This window comes from Stegostoma tigrinum, chromosome 17 (genome assembly GCF_030684315.1).
Source record: "Stegostoma tigrinum isolate sSteTig4 chromosome 17, sSteTig4.hap1, whole genome shotgun sequence".
In the NCBI taxonomy this organism is placed as follows: Eukaryota; Metazoa; Chordata; class Chondrichthyes; order Orectolobiformes; family Stegostomatidae; genus Stegostoma; species Stegostoma tigrinum.
The window spans coordinates 61,750,865-61,768,431 of record NC_081370.1 but is presented as its reverse complement, the minus strand read 5'-3'; the positions used below and the strand labels follow the sequence as shown (position 1 = coordinate 61,768,431).

The 17,567-nt window shown below is 41.9% G+C and overlaps 1 protein-coding gene across 2 annotated transcripts; it reads left to right on the top strand.

Moving 5' to 3' along the window:
- Positions 1-1,198: 1,198 nt before the first annotated feature.
- Positions 1,199-17,176, top strand: lto1 (LTO1 maturation factor of ABCE1). Of its 2 annotated transcripts, XR_009446822.1 has the most exons (6): positions 1,199-1,299; positions 1,786-1,891; positions 4,417-4,487; positions 5,668-5,785; positions 16,222-16,336; positions 17,072-17,176. XR_009446822.1 is itself a non-coding variant. In XM_048545589.1 (5 exons), the coding sequence occupies exons 1-5, from the start codon at positions 1,247-1,249 to the stop codon at positions 7,755-7,757; spliced, it is 414 nt and encodes a 137-aa protein (XP_048401546.1). In that variant the 5' UTR covers positions 1,199-1,246; the 3' UTR covers positions 7,758-8,554. The 2 variants fall into 2 exon arrangements, 1 of the variants encoding a protein (XP_048401546.1); XM_048545589.1 differs by lacking the exons at positions 16,222-16,336; positions 17,072-17,176 and adding an exon at positions 7,692-8,554.
- Positions 17,177-17,567: the final 391 nt, after the last annotated feature.

The following is a 17,567-nucleotide window of genomic DNA, read 5'->3' as shown; positions in this document are numbered from 1 at the left end:
AACTCAGTGAGGTTTGTGAGACACGACCTGCCCTTGACGAATCCATGCTGACTATCTCCAATCAAATTGTTGCTTGCTAGATGATTATGAATCCTATCTCTTATAATCCTTTCCAAAACTTTTCCTACAACAGACGTAAGGCTCACAGGTCTTTAATTACCTGGGTCATCTCTACTGCCCTTCTTGAACATGGGCACAACATTTGCAATCCTCCAGTCCTCTGGTACTAAACCTGTAGACAATGAGGACTCAAGGATCAAGGCCAAAGGCTCCGCCACCTCCTCCCTGGCTTCCCAGAGAATCCTTAGAAAAATACCCTCCAGCCCAGGGGATTTATCTACCTTCACACCTTCTCGAATTGATAACACCTCCTCCTTACTAACCTCAATCCTTTCAATTCTAGTAGTCCATAACTCAGTCGTCTCCTCTACAATATTCTCCTGTTCCTCAGTGAAAACAGATGAGAAATAATCATTTAGCACCTCTCCGATCTCCACAGGGTTCACACACAACTTCCCACTTCGGCCTTTAACTGGCCCTATTCCTACCATAGTCATCCTCTTACTCCTCACATACCTATAGAAAGCTTTAGGGTTCTCCTTTATTCTACCTGCCGATGTCTGCTCATGTCCCCTCCTTGCTCTTCTTAACTCTCTCTTTAAATTCTTCCAAGCTAATCTGTAACTCTCCATCGCCACATCTGAACCATCTCGTCTCATCGTCACATAAGCCTCCCTCTTCTGCTTAACAAGAGATACAATTTCTTTAGTAGTCAATTTCCTTAGGGATGATAACTACCATCCTTACCTGGTCTGGCCTATTTGTGACTCAAAACCCACAGCAATGTCGTTGACTCTTGACTGCCCTCTGGGCAAATAGGAATGGGCCTAGCCAGTCACGCCCTCATCCTGTGAATGTATAAAGGGGGAAAATGTTGGGCTGAAGGGTCTCTTTCTGGGCTGTATGACTCCAAATTCTGTATGATTCCAGTTTCAGCTGATGTTGTAAAGCAGGGACTGTCTCAGATATTTTCTAATCAGCCTGCTCAGAGATGTTATTGCACACCTGAGCAGTAGGTGGGACTGGAACTCAGGCCTCCTGCCTCAGAGGCAGGGACACCACCGCTGCGCATTTAGAATTGCAGTGGGGTCCTGTTTAAAAAGTGGGTCGTGGGCCCTTTAAGATGATTTCACGGAAACTGCGCGGGCGCAGCGCCGGGCCCGGGCGCGCATGCGCTTCTCTTCCAATGGCGGATCCCGGCGGCGATTTGTTCGACAGCATCGTTCTGGCGGAGGATCGGTAATAAACTCCCTAAACAGCCCCCCACCCCACAAAAAAAAATCACCCCGCCTCAAAAATACCCCAAATAATACCCTGTCCCTGAATGTACCGTCATGAACAGCCACCCCCCGGTCTGGTGGTGTATCAGTAATAAACACGCCCCTCAGTATACCCCCTGAATAAACACCTCCCCCCAGACATTCCTGTAAACGTACCCCCGAATAATAGCCCCCACCCACACAGACAGCATCGCCCTGGTGATTGAATGGTAACTGCTACCCCCTCTGCACCCAATAACCTCCTTTTGTGCTCCTGAGATGCTGCTTGGCCTGCTGTGTTCATCCAGCCTCACATTTTATTATCTTGGAATCTCCAGCATCTGCAGTTCCCATTATCTCTGATACTATTTTAACCTCCCACCACCCCCTCTTTTGCTGGCCACCCCAAATTCTTTTCTAAGGTTGATTGCATCTCTCCTTGTTGAATTTTTCGTGTGGTTGGCAGATTTCGTGGGGAAGGTTATCAGGAAGGGTTTACAGAAGGAAGTCATTTGGGAGAAACTGAGGGACGACGCTATGGCTCGGCAAATGGTGCTAAGATTGGATCAGAGGTAAGCTGTGAGTACAGTTGTACAGCAGTCATAGGGTTTAGCATGTTAAAGCAGTCTGTATTGTACACAGTTAAACATGAGGGAATACATTGTTGCGTAGGAGCTTGCTGTGAAAATTCATTCTAAAAATTCTGGAATGCAATAATGATTATGTTTCAAAAGTACTTAACTGGGTGTAAAGTGCTTTTGGTATGCCCTGAAAGATGCTAGATAAATACAGTTCCCATCAAGACCTCCCTTCCAGAAGGACCTGACTCGTACTGAGATGTTATTACACAGTCTTCGAGTGCCTCCTGTTCGTCTCTCAAGAACACATTTTACATGAGTAATCCTGGAAAGTGGGGTTCTATTGAAAATGCAGAATTGTGAAACAGTGACATAAATGAGTAAAGACGGTTCTCCATAATGCATTTGTTGATCATTGTTTTCAGTTCTTTGCTTTGAATATTTTTGTAATATATCCCAAACTTGGCCCTGTTTGTTGCCATCGTAGCAAATGTTTGGAATTGAATTTTTATATAACTATTAACTGACTCTCTTCCTTAAAACATATTATAGTGAGTGGTTTTTGGCGGTGTTCTACACATCTGTTTGATTTGCATCACTAATTCTCAAGTGAAGCCAAAATCTTGGAGGGAGTTCAAGAAATTGCTTTGGCACATGGAATCAACCATGACCTAGCTGAATAGCGAAAATGGCTCAAATGGGTTGACAGATCTACTCTTGTTCCTTTTGAGGTCACTTGTTGTGGTGTTATTACTTCCAGCACAAATCTAAATTTCATATCTGGATCAGCTGGAAAACTACCAGACACAAATCTAAAAGTGTAAATGCTCTTTGACTTTCAAGGATCTGCAACTTTTATTTAGAAAACTTAAAACAAGATACTTCAGAATCTGGAATAACTGGAGAAACCCAGCAGGTCTGGCAGTGTCTGTGGAGAAAGAAACTGAGTTAACATTTGATACGTTAAGTTTGATATGACTGTTCACAATATTTCCTTTGGGACAGATCTTAACATTTGTACTGGACTTGAAACGCTGACTCGGTTTCTCTTTCTACAAATGCTGACATGCTGAGTTGCAGCAGCGCTTTGTTTTCATTTGTATTTATAAAACACCTTTAAAATAGTGAGTCTGAAGACACTTTGCAGGGGCATTATTTAATATTGAGCCTCATAAGGAGATATTAAGGCAACTGACAAAAAGTTTGGTCAAAGAGATATGTTTCAAGGAGTGGTTTAAAAGAGTTTTCTGAGGGAACTCCAGCACTTAGGACCTTAAGGCTAAGATCCTAGTGCAGTTTAATTAAAATCAAAATGCTGGAGTGGCCAGAAGTGGCAAAGCACCAATATGGTAGACAACTGTGGGCCTTGAGGAAATTTTAAGATGGGTTTGAGGGTGGGGGAAGGTGATGCAAGGCTCTGAAACAAAAACTATGATTTTTAAAATGGGTTTGTAATGTAAGTCAGTGAGGACATGGTAATGAATGAAAATGATTCTATGTATGTTAGGAGTAGGGCAGCAGAGTTTTGGGTGACCTTCAGTTTATGGAGGATAGAATATTGAGTGCTAGCCAGGATGTGGTGCAACAGTCTTGAAATAACACTGGAAGTGATGAGGCTTTCATCAGCAGATGAGCAGAGACAGGGCAGAGTTAGACAGTGTCACAATAATGGAACTATGCATTCTCAAGTAATGTTGTAGACAGAGTCATATGTCCCACCAAGGTTGTAAATGATCTGGTTTGGCCTCGGACAGTTGTCAGGGAGAAGGGTAGAGGTGGTGGAAAGGTAGTGTTTCATTATTATTCGTTTCAGAGGAATTGTTTCAGTGACGTTGACTAATAATAGATTATAATCTGAGGTTGACATTTTTGGGAAATTTGACCTGGTAGGTGCGGGAAAGTTTGTTTCCCCTTGCGAGAGAGTTTAGGACTGGGGCAGAATCTCAGAACAAGGGGTTGCCAATTAGGACAGATGAGGAATATCTTGTCTCAGAGGATAGTGAATGTGTGGAATTCTTTACCATAGAGGACTGCAAGGCTGCATTATTAAGTATATTCCAGGCTGAGGCAGATTTTTAATCAGTGAAGGAACCAAGGACCATGGGAAAAGGGTTGGAAAGTGGAGTTGAGGATTATCAGATTAACCATGATCTCATTGAATGTTTGAATGGCCGGTCTCTAATCCCATGTGTTATAGGTTTATTTACTGATAAAGAATACTCAAGTCATTGTAAAACTTGTATAATTTTGGATCTGTACAGGAGCAATGTATTCAGAATAGTGTATTGTGTTACAGGATACCTCTTCAAACAGGTTGTCAACTCATGAGAGAGCTTGCTGTGTACATGTTGGCTGCCTAGTTTCATACATTTCAACATGACTGCATCTCAGAATTAACTTGTTGGCTTTAAAGTACTTTGGGATGGCCTGTCCTTGGGAAAAATACCGTATAATTCAATGCCTCTTTCAAGGAATTTTGCCCTTTGCATTTTCCCGATCATTTTCTTTCTGCTCTGCAGGTTTCCTTTTACAAAGGTTTTGCTTATACTTGGAAGTGTCTTCTTCAGAATAACCAAGATGTTAAGAGCAGGTATGCGGATGGATCTTGAGCTTCAGAATTTTTGTGGTGATGTTTAGTAGTCCTGTGAAAGGAACAACTGCAGTTTCCCACATGTAAAACATAACTGGTTTATTTACACAAACCTGTCATTGGTCTGTGAGGTTTTCGTTTTCTGCTAAACATGTGTCTTGTTAATGTCTGAAGTAAAACTCTCTCCTTTAGTCAAGCCCTAAATCCGTCAGGGCTTTATTCATGTTATAACTACAGTATCAAGGTGAAACAAGCTGAATGAGTGGGCAGCTCCATGGCACAGAAAATATAATGTGGATTAGTACGAGGTTATTCACTTCAGAATCAAATGGCGGGAAGGTATTATCTGATTGCATATTCCTCTTTCTCAATTTATAGCCAATGAGACCTGTGTGTCCTTGTATACCAGTGACTTAAGGTGAGCATTCAGGTGCACTGGGGGTGAAGAAGGAAAATGGTATGTTGGCCTTCAAAGGGAGAGGATTCAAGTACGGCAACAGGAATGTCTTGCTGCAGTTAGATGGCCTTGGTGAGAGTGCGCCTGGAGCATTGTGTGCAGTTTTGACCTCTATTTGAGGAAGGATGTTCTGACTTTAGAGGAAGTACATCAAAGATTTACCACACTGCTTCCTGGGATGGCAAACTGATGTATAAGGATACCTTGAATCAGTTAAGCTTATATTTTTGGGGGTTCAGAAGAATGAGAGGGGGTGAATTTTGTGCTAAAGGGGCTAAAGGATACGGGAGAGAAGCAGGAACAGGTCATTGAGTTGAATGATCAACCACGATCATAATGAATTATGGAGCAGGCTTGGCGGGCCGATTGGCCTTTCCCTCTATTTTCTACGTTGCTGAGACAAAACAATGAGTGTGATGTAAATTTTTAAAGCCCATTGTTGGGATGTTGGTATTACTGAGCCAGCATTTATTGCCCAGCCCTAAATGCCCAGGAAAAAGTGTTGAGTTTCCTTCTTGAATTGCTGCAGTCGTTTGGGTGTTGGGACATTTGCAGTGATAATGGGGAGGTTATTCCACTTGAGTTGCATCCCAGATTAAATTCTTTAGATATTATTGTCGTGTTAGAGATTAAATTCACTGTATTGCAAAAAACGGTTTTTAAATGTCACTGAATCGCATGTTCTTGAATTTTACTGTTCTTTGTCTTCTTGTGCTATTGCAGTAAAAGGCTGAAAGTCCTAAATTCATTACTGGAAATGGTTCAGCAGTTTCCATATGAAGACCCAACTTACGACAAGTTACAAGAGGACCTAGAAAAGATGCGAGCTAAGTTCAAACAGGTTTGTGAGCCTACTAATTGCACTCGATATCATCTTTTTCGGAAATGATGAGAGATTCGGGCATGAGTACTTTTGAACTTGACCAGTGGAGTATGGTGATTATTGCTGCATAATTTGCATTATTGTAAGGAAGTGAGTACAGATTGACTCTTTCATTGGGCAGGAAGGTATTCTCGCAGTTGAGCTCCATCCTGTCATTGCTTAGTATCCCCTTATAATATTTGTGATTTTATCGTCATCCCCTTCTTCCTAAAGGCCCTGGTCAGTTGCACATCACAATCAGGCATTGACCCGGAGACATGTCCTTTTTCCCATGACTCTCATATATTATGCAATCTGTTTCCTCATCAGATTTTTAAGGGAACTCATTGTTAGCACCATTAAGTAATTATATTACCAGTAAATTAACAATTAACAAATGTAATAAGAGTATGCAAAATTGGAACAGTGGTATACTTTTCAGTCCCCTTGAGCCTTCTCCTCCTGTCACTAAGATCATGGCTAATTCGTTTGTGTTCCATGTTACACATTCCCACCCATTCCTTTCAATTCTCTTGCATATTGAGAAACTTAACCTATGTCTTAAATAAACAGGTTCCCCTAGTTCTGGACAGACCCACAAAATGTAACTTCTTTACATGTCCACTTTGTCAAGACCATTCAGGATCTTGGACATTTCAATGAAGACACTCCTCACTCTTCTAATCTCCATTAGAAACATCCCAGTCTGTCCAACCTTTCCTCATAAGAAACCCCACTCATTCCAGGTATCAATCTAGTAAACCTTCTCCGATGGATTTATGCCCATCCTTAAATAAGGAGACCAAAACTGCACGTAGTTGTGAGATGTTGTCTCACCAGTGCGCTCTGTAACTCAAGCAAAAGGCTCTTACTTTTTTGTTCAGTTCCTCACATAATAAAGGATAGCATTCCATAAGTGTTAATTACATGCTGTACCTGCATACCAACTTTTTATTAATCTTGCATTGATTGACTCAAGTCCCTCTGCACCATGAAATTCTGTAGTTGTTCTGCATTTAAGTGATGCTGCTTTTGTGTTCTTTCTCTCAAAGTGACCAACTTCACATTTTTTTCACATTGTACTCAAATTGTCATATTTTTACCCACTCACTCAACCAATCTAAATCCTACTCCATCCTCTCTGTGTCTAAACAACATAATATACTCTCTATATTCATATCACCTGTGATTTGGCTACCATGCCTTTACTCTCTTCTAAGTCATTAATGTGAATTGTATAAAGTTGAGGCCCTAGCAGACACCCCATTTCGCATGTCCTGTCAATTAGACTAAGATACATTTATTTTTGCCTGCCAGTTAATCTTCTGTGCAAGCTAATAGGGAACCCCCCCTACCCCATGAGCTTTCATTTTCCTCAGTGACCTTTGCTGTGGCACATATTGTACAAAAGTGAGTGCAGGTTAATTCTTTCATTGAGCAGCAAGGTATTTCTTTTAGAAATCCAAGTACAGTATTCCTACAGGTGTTCCCCTTTATCCGCAACTCTCATTACTCCTTCAAAGTACTGCAATAAATTGGCTAAGCATTATTTCCCTTTGAATCTATGCTGACAGTTCCCGTTTGCCTTGAATGCAAGTGCCATGCTGTAATTCCTTTAAATGATTAATACTAACGCTATTCCCCAAGACAGATGTCAATCTAATTGGAGCTGAAACCACACACTGCATTGCTTTTTATTGTTCAGGAAATCCATTTGAATCAATATGTTTTACTATTTAAGTTGCTGATACCTTACACATAGTTAGCTGGCCTTTTTAAAGTGATCACAGATTGCTGAACCACATAAACAACGCCCTTTGTACACTCATTTTGTATGGTGCAGCAACTCCCTGAAATGAGAACTTTGTTTTATTTCTGATTTCAGATTTGTTCTCTGCTGAATGTCCAGCCTGTTTTTCAAAATGTAAAATCAGCTGAGATGTCCTTCTGAAGCAGACCATTATGCCTGACCTTAGTAACACTTCATGTTAAAACAAGTCTAGCTCTCCGTGCCTGAAGTGGAGGAAGCAACTGGATAAATTGAAATTTGCTCAGAAAAAGCAAACACATCATAACTACAGATTTTAATGTGATGTTGGAAAGTTATTCATTTGCTGCTGCAAGGAAAAGTTAATTTCAAATTTCTTTCACTGACCTTTAGAGATGACTGATACAGCCTGAACTGACTACTACAAAACTATGGGAAGGGCTATCATTTCCTACTGGGGACTTGAGGAATTTAATGAGATTCCAGTTTTTAGCAGTTTGAATTCAGTTTTTTTTGGGACACTTTCATTGACCTTGTTCTTTGTAAGTTACTTGTATATTTCTAATTATTTTAGAAAATTAATAGCACAGCTAGTTCTCAATAACAGCAATGAGATGATGAGCAGATTATTTAATTGACGTTGCCCAAGGTATATATTGGACAACTTTGCTGTTTCAAAGTGGTCCTGAGGACCTTTCTGTGCCTGCTTGAGAGGGATTGCAGGGTCTCAGTTTATTATTGTACCTGGAAGACATTGCCACCACACAACTGTGTACTGCACTGGATGTCATCTTGTATTATAAAATGAGATCTCTAAAGTTAGATTTAAACTGAGGCTAACAACAAATCGTTCTGCTAACTGTATACAATGGATAAACAGCAGTTCTATTAGTTAATAAACAAAGGTTGATTACATTTATTATTTAAGTTGTAAGAGCGATCAAATCCTCATGGTCAAAATATCTGAATGTAAAATTTGCAATGGTTTGTATTTGAATTTAAATCTCAACTTGAAATTTGTTCAGTTAATGAATTAAATTCAAAAATTAACACCAGTGCTGCTTGAATTACTCATCAGAACAAAGGAGTTATTAACCAAAGTCACAGCATTGGGGAGTGGTTGAAGAATGAGGAGAACAATGAAACAGCCGACCGTCACATCCCATCATAATCTGGAGGAATTTAGAAATATCACAAAACGTTTTACCTCTCCCTGTTGGTTTAGCTTAAACTAATTATCATAGAATTGTAGGTTAGTATGAGAGTCTGTCCTTCATTTACTATTGGGATCCCCAGACTGACGGTGCTTTCATGGAACAAAAACAGAAATTGCTGGAAAATCTCATCAGTGGAGAGAAATCCAAGTTAACATTTCGGGCCCAGATACTCAGAAATCACAAGACCCAATAGGCTGAATGGTCTAATTCTGCTCCTGTAGCTTATAGTTTCCCTGAATTGTTGATGCAATATCTTATCACTCTTTCTCCCTATGTCATTGATATCAACATGAAACTGTGATCTTTGTCTCATTCATTCTGCCATTTCAGGAGGCCTTGAGTTGTTACATTGACATCCAGGCTCTAGCACCAGGGAGTTAACGCACCATGAACAAAAACAAAAGTTGCTGGAGAAGCTCAGCGGGTCTGGCAGCATTTATAAATAAAAAATGAAAGTTAACATTTCGGGTCCGGTGACCCTTCCTCAGGGTTCTGAATGGACCCGAAATGGTAACTTTTATTTTTCTTCACAGACACTGCCAGCAACTTATGCTTTTGTTCCTGATTTGCAGCATCTGCAGTTCTTTTGGTTTTTATCAGGTAATACATCATCCTGGTGTCACATTGACAGCCACAGTACCTTATATCCCTGACTGTAGAATCCTCTATTATTATTACCCCTCCTTTATTCCTTCCCTCCTGTAGAGTCAGGCTGCTTGTGATGCCAGAAGCTTCGCAGTGATTGCACTCCTTAGAGGAACATGTACCCTGATCAGCCTCCAAAATGGAATACTGATTTGCGAGTAGGACCACAGGAGACTCCGGAACAGCCTGCCTGTTTCTTTTGGATTGCCTGGTGGCCACCCATTCCCTTCCTCCTTCAAGTCCCTTTATCTGCTGAGTGACCACCTCTCTAAACATGCTATCCATAATGTTTTCAGACTCATGGGTACTCCACAGTGTCCCCAACTGTAGTTCCAGCTTTGAAATGCGAGCTTCCAGGAGCTGCAGCTGGGCACATTTCCTGCACACACCCGGGTCCCAGACACTGGAAATCTGGCTGATCTCCCACATGGAGCAAAGGGAGCAAACTAAGGTTTCAAGCTCCTCTGCCAATAACAATTTAATATAGTTTCAAAATGCCGACCAGGACTTACTCCACAATCAGTTGCTGCCATTGGTTCCATGTCACTTTCTGAACAGCTGAGCTGCTCCCCCCACCACCCCATTGGACACCCAGGCTCACTTTGCTCTGGTCCTGCTGTGGCTGCTGCCATGTATCTTCTTAAGTTCAATCATAGGCCTAAGCCTAACCCTAACACTAGCACTAATGCTAACACTAACCTTTAATGCTAAAATTAACCCTAACTCTAATGCGAACACTAATCCTAAACCTAAGGCTAATGCAAACATTATCCCTGATCCTATCACTAACGCTAATTCTTACGTTAACCCTAACTTTAATACTAATGCTTACCCTAACATTAATGCTAACCCTAATCCTAGCCCTAGCCCTAATCCTAAACCCTTTCCTCAATACAACTGCTCACTGCAGGAAGGCTAGCATTACATGGTCATGCATGCTGACAAAGGTACAATTTAAAAGAGTTGTATTAAATGGGCGCAATCAGCACAAGCTCAGATGCTGGCTTTGAATCGGGGCAGGGCTGTTTTCCTGTGATAAAAGTTTTTGACTTCTATGAGTGGCAATTTTTGCTTGAAACACCACAATCTTTTACAATAGTTGTGCTAATCGTGGGTACTCCGAAGGCAGAGTGTATGACCACTGAGCCAACATGCCACCTGAGACTAGAAGTGCCCCTGATTTCCCATATATTACAAAAGTAGGACTCCACAGAGCTATCTCAGATTTTAAAACTGACATCAGATCCAACATCCACTGCTGTTTGTGGAAGAGAGTTCCAAACATCTGTCATCCTTCTGTGTGCTCTCCTGAACAGTCTGGCCCTAACTTTAACACTAGCTGTGGAATCTCCAACCAATGGAAGTAGCTTACCCTGCCTTTTCCTGACAATATCCTGAAGATTCTGATAAGATTGCCCCCTAACCTTCTAAAATCCAGAAAATAGGCAGAAATGCATCTGCCTGAATACCTTGTAGAGGTTCGATGTAAGGCAATCAAGAGGGTATTAGATTTTTTTTAATAGTGAAGTTGTGTAGGGATATGGAGAAAGTCAGGAGATTGGCACTAGACAATAGAACTGAGTAGGTAATAGAGCTGGTGTTGGTGTGATGGGCCTCCTCCTGCTTCATGTGTGTCCTCCTATTCCCTTGAGTCTGCACCCCCCAATCCCAGCAGATAGGTCCTGAGCCTTGTTCCTGTAGCAGGGACCCCTCCCTCCCCCTTCGTTTCTGTGACAGACCCAATGGGTGATCATTGCCTCCCCTTCGAGTGATCTAACCAGACAGCCCCAGAGAAGTGCCCATACCTCTGACTGACGCATGTAGATCTCTCTGATAATTTGAGTCCTACCCTCTGGACTGGCCGCTATGGACTCACTCTCCGGAGTGTGGGGGCATGACAGAAAACACTGGCATTAATTTTATTGTCTAAGCAGATGCTTGACTGTGGCCAGCCCTCTGGACTAGTATGAGAGTCTGTCCTTCATTAACTATTGGGACCCCCAGACTGACGGTGCTTTCATGGAACAAAAACAGAAATTGCTGGAAAATCTCATCGGTGGAGAGAAATCCAAGTTAACATTTCGGGTCCAGTAATCCTTCTTCATAACTGCTGGCAGGTGGGAAAAGGATGGTTTTCATACAGAAGATAGGGTGGGAAGTGGGGGAGAGTAAACGATAGGTGGAGATAGAGCGTAAAGGGAGAGAAAAACGGTTGGACAGATAAAGGAGTGGTTAACGGTCAGTCTTGGCAAATGAAGCAAACATCAGGAGCAACAACGAAATTACTGCCAGTGAACAAGAAAAAGAAAAAGGATTGAAACGAAAATCCTGTCGAAGAGAGGAGCAGACTTCACCTGGGCACACCTGGAAGCAATGAGTTTGTGTTTACAAGTCAATCTGTGATGCGTTAAACAGTTTTCTACTGTGCGTGGGACTATGAATTACATAGAGGTGGTACTCGATACAGAGGAGCAGTGGTCAAATCCACATTCATAATCCCCAAATGTCCCTGAGAAAAGGCACCCCAGTAGATGGAATAGAAGGAATTGGTGAGGAGTCACTCCTCCAATCACACATCGGTCTGTCCCGTGCAATTCGCTGATAGGTCAAAGCGAGCCTATCAGTAACAAATGCTGGAGAGAAACAGTCCGTAACTAGGGAAGTGGGGTAATAGCAGTAGGTGGAAACAGGCAGGAGGGAGGCCAGGGTTTGGACTGGGACTAAGGCTGGGTGTGGGGTCCGGAGATGAAATATGGATTCAAAGTGGAGATAGAGAGAAGCTGCAAAGGAGTAGAAGGACCAGTAATGGGAATGTTTAAATGTTCCAATATTGAATACTTACCAAAGCTGGAAAAGGAAAACTGAAATTTGGATTCATTGCAAATTCATTTGAAGCCTTTAGAATGGCTCAGTGGTTAGCACCGCTGCTAGAGTACGAGAGACCTAGGTTCAATTCCATCCTTCCACAGTGTAGGGTTTCTATTCTAAAACTGTAGGATTTCAAGGGCTACAATATGGGGAATATGTAATGGACACAAGGGCAGTGAACAGTGTGCCCATTGTGTAGTTTAATATTGAACAATTTTATTTCACAAAGATTTACATTTATGTGTTATCACATCTCAAAACATCTAACATATATTTAGTTAATTGAAGTGTGATTACTGTGTTTGACACAAACATATAATCGTTCAGCCATGGTCTTGCTAGTCCACAGGATGAGGTTGGAATATGTGTGTGTTATTTTATTGTCGTTATTTGCCGCTAACATGAGCATATTGCCCTGGTCCTGTTTAAAATTGTAGTGTCTAGGAAATCAATGCCTGTGTTATATGTTGTGGTTTTAAGTTTAATGAGCAGTGATGGCTTTTGGAGATATTGATGAACTGATGGAGGGTTGAGTTAATGATTGCCCTCTTTGTCTCTACTGGGCTCTACTTTTTCCTTGATTATTCTCTTCCTTGATGCACTTACAGAATATCTTGTTATTCTCCATAATTTTACCCACTAGCGTTTTCTCATGTACCCTCTTTGCTTTCTTAAGATGCTCCTTTGATTTTCTGTACTCCACTAGGGCATCCATTGAATTGCTCCCTTTGTACTTGTTAAATAGACTCTCTTTTCCTCCTGATCCAATCTTGAATATTCATAAACATCCAAGGTTTTGTGGCCTCGTTGCCCCTACAACTTCTCCCATTTCCTTTTTGAGCATTATCCCTCCTCCTCCATGTTCTGTTGTAGATTTACCCTCCAGGAACTTTTTACAGTCTACTTTGGCCAGATCCTGCCTTATTTTAGTAAAGTTTCTTCCCCAAATCCAAGACAGTTTTTTCAGACTCCTTTTCCTTTTCTATAACAGATTTAAAACATACAATGTTATGTTCACTGTCACTAAAATATCATCCCACTGCCATCTCAAGCAGCTGTCTGGCTTTATTCCCCAGAATTAGGTCTGGCACTGCACTGCCTCTCGTAGGACCATCTGTATGTTCATATAAAATGTGCTCCTGTATACATTTACAGAATTCTGCCCTCTCTGAATCCTGTGGACTATGATTATCCCAATTAATATTGGAGAAATTGAAATCTCCTAATATAATTACCCGATTATTGTTTTTACACACCTCAATGAATTTTCTATATATTTGCTCCTCCGTTGCCTGCTACCTGTTTGGAGTCTACCTACCCTCCTGGCATTGATTCTGACTTCTTTTTATTCCTTCCAAATTGTTGTCACTCCTTACTGCAGTTACTGACCCCTTAAGTAATAATGCAGCACCAGCTCCTGTTTTACACCATCCCATATCCTGCCTGACAATCCTATCCCCTGGAACGTTGAGTTGCCCCTCCCTCAAACAATGGTTCAATTCCACGTGTCAGTTTACACCCTTAACTCATCTATTATTCTAACTTATCCCTAATACTCCGAGCATTAGAGTGGAGCTCATTCATGCCTCACCTAATTGCCTCGAAGCTTAACATGCCTGAACTCCATCTGACCTGATTCCTTTACTGTATTATTGCTATGTCTCTATTTACTCATGCTCCATGACCCTTGCCCCTGTGGATCTAGTTTAAACTCCTGCCAAAGTCACTAACAAACCCTCTCACTAGGATGTTTGTCACATTCCGGTTCAGGTGTAGACTGGCCCATTATTATATTTCCCACCCTCCCCAGAAAGAATCCCAGAGAATCAGGAATCTTGACCCCAAACCTGTGCCCGCCACCAGCACCAACTCATGAGCCATGCATTCATCTGCCCTATTCTCCTATTTCTATACTTGCTAGCACATGGGACTGGGACTAATCCTGTGAGGGCTTGCTTTTCAATCTACTGACCAGCTCCTTAAATTCTTAATGCAAGACCTCATCCCTCATTTTACCTACATCTTTAGAACCAGCATGTACTACAACTTCTGTCTCAACATTCTCCAACTTCAGGATAGCCTGTAGTTAATCCTCGGACACTGAAGCAGTCCACATACAAGTGAAACATGATCTGAATGATATCCTGGACTTAACACGTGCCAGGCATTGACCAACTCCAACAAGAGAAAATCTAAGTGTCGTGATTTGGCATGCAATGAAACCCCACTATCAGTATCCTGGGGATTATCATTGACCACAAACTGTACTAGACTTGTCTTTTAGACACAGTGGCTATAACAGCAAATCAGAGGTGCAGACTCCTGCAATAAATACCTCACTTCTTGACTTCCCAAAGCCTGCCCACCATCGACCAGGCACAAGTGAAGAGTGCACTAGAATTTAGTTTTAATTCGTTCATGGGATGGGGGCCTAATTGACACAGAGAGCAGTTAAGAGTCAATCAACATTACAGTGTTTCTGGAGTTACGTGTAGGCCAGACCAAAAAGGAATAGCAGATTTCCTTCCCTAAAGGACATCAGTGGAGCAAATTGGTGTTTAGAGCAATTAACAAGGATACATGGTTGTCATTAAGTCAGCTGTTTTATAATTCCAGATTTTTAAAAATTGAATTCAACTGTCACCATCTGCTGTGGAATTTGAATCCATGATCCTACAGCATTAGCCTGGGGTTTATGTATTACTAATCCATTGAATTTACCACAAAACCAATTCCTTCCCTACCTCTCCAACTGTAATTTGGCTGTATTCTCCAATTGCCTGGACGAGTGCTGCTCCAACAAGACTCCAGGAGCTTGGCACCATCCAGGACAGAGCAGCCCTTTTAATTGGCACCACATCTACAAGCATTCACTCTCTCCACCACTGACGCTCAGTCGCAGCAGTGTGTACTATCTACAAGATGCACTGCAGAAATCCATCAAAGGTTCTTAGACAGCATCTTCCAAACCCATTACCACTTCCCATCTCAAAGGACAATGGCAATGGATACACGGGAACACCACCACCTCCAAGTTCCTCTCCAAGCTACTCACCAACCTGACATAAATATATTGCCATTCCCTCATTGGCACTCGGTCAAAATTATGGAATTCCATCGCAACAGAATTTGTGGGTCAACCTACAGCGTATAGAATGTTGCAGTGCGTGGTACAGTGGTTAGCACTGCTGCCTCACAGTACCAGAGACCTGGGTTCAGTTCCAGTGTTGGCAGGCTGTCTGTGTGGAGTTTGCACATCCTCCCTGTGTCTGCATGGATTTCTTCCAGGTGCTCCAGTTTCTTCCCACAGTCCAAAGATGTGCCGGTTCGGTAGATTGGCCATGTTAAATTGCCCAGAGTGTTCAGCGATGTGTAGGTTAGGAAGGTTATAGAGGGATGGGTCTAGGTGGGATGCTCTGAGGTTCAGTGTGTACTTGTTTGCCGAAGGGCCTGTTTCCACACCGTAGGAAACAGAAATCCCTAATTCTAATTCTTAAAAAAAAGGAAGCTCACCTTCATCATCTCAAGGGGCAATTTGGGAAGGACAATAAATGCTGACACATCCAGGAATAGTCAATTATTTAAATAAACAGAAGTGGAGTTGAGACCAAAAACAGATTAAGCACAGTCTGTGGAAGAACATCCTCAAGATCTCCTCCTCTTGCTCCTAACATGTACATTCACCATCATGCTGGAGACTGGAGATGACACGGGATGAAACTTTAAACTGAGGTCCTCTTCCCTCGAGTGGATTTACAGGATTCATCATATTATTTCAAAGATGGGTGGGAAATTAATCCTGGTGTCCAGCCAATTTTTAACCCTGAACCAACATCACAAATTGTTATGTGATCATTATCACCTTGCTCATTTTAAGAGCTTGCTGTATATAAATTTTATTTATTATTCATTCACAGGATGAGGACATCACTGGCTAGGCCAGCATTTATTGCCCATCCCTAATTGCCCAGGGGGGCAGTTAATAGACAATCACATTGCTGTGGGGCTGGAGTCACATGTAGAACAGACCAGGTAAGGATGGCAGTTTCCTTCCCTAAAGGTCATTAGTGAGCTCGATGGGGTTTTCCCCAACAATCAACAATGGATTCACGCTCACCATTAGATTCGTAATTCCAGATATTTATTGAATTCAAATTGCACCATCTGCTATGGCAGGATTTGAACCCTGGGTCCCCAGAACACTGTCTGGGTTTCCTGCATTAAAATTCAGTGATGGTATCACTAGGCCATTGCCTCCCTATCTTTTGTGGCCTATTTGCATTCTGGAATTTGTGTGTTGCAAAGTTGAAGGTACTTTGCACAAGCATTAAATTTGTTCTGTATTTCTGCCACCGTAACAGAAACTACACTCCAAAGTGTACTTTATTGGCCGTAAAATACTTCAGAATATCCTAACACAAAAATACAAACAGAAATTTCTGGGAAAGCTCAGTAGGCATGGCAGCATCTATGGGTAGAAATCAAAGTTAATGGTTCGGGTCCAACGACCCTTCTTCAGAATAAACCATTCTTCAGGTCCTGAGGAAGGGTCACTGGACCAGAAACGTTAACTCTGATTTCTATCCACAGATGCTGCCAGACCTGCTGACCTTTTCCAGCAATTTCCTATTGTTTCTGATTTCCAGCATCTGGAATTCTTTCAGTTTACAGAATGTCCTGAGCTTGTGAAAGACTGTATAAATACAATTCCTTTGTCGCACCTAAGTACTTAGCCTGTAACCTCAGTCTTGACATTTTGTCTTTCAGGCAATGACACCTGCTTCAAAGATACTTGAGAGAACAGCGGAATTAGTCATTGATCTTTCGTGATAACATTGATCTTTTGTGTGGGGCTGGATGAACACAGCAGGCCAAGCAGCATCTTAGGAGCACAAAAGCTGACGTTTCGGGCCTAGACCCTTCATCAGAGCTCTGATGAAGGGTCTAGGCCCGAAACATCAGCTTTTGTGCTCCTGAGATGCTGCTTGGCCTGCTGAGTTCATCCAGCTTCACACTTTATTATCTTGGATTCTCCAGCATCTGCAGTTCCCATTATCATTGAAATTTTGTGCCCCATTTGCATTCTGGAATTTGTGTGCTGCAAAGTTGAAGGTACTTTGCACTAGCATTAAACAGGGAGTGTAAGTTAAATGTAAGAACTTGGACTTGTTACAATGTGAAATACAATGAGACACTTTAATCTAGAAGATTGTCTGTTAAAACGACTAGACTGCCTGCAAAACAATTTTGCTTCCCATTGATG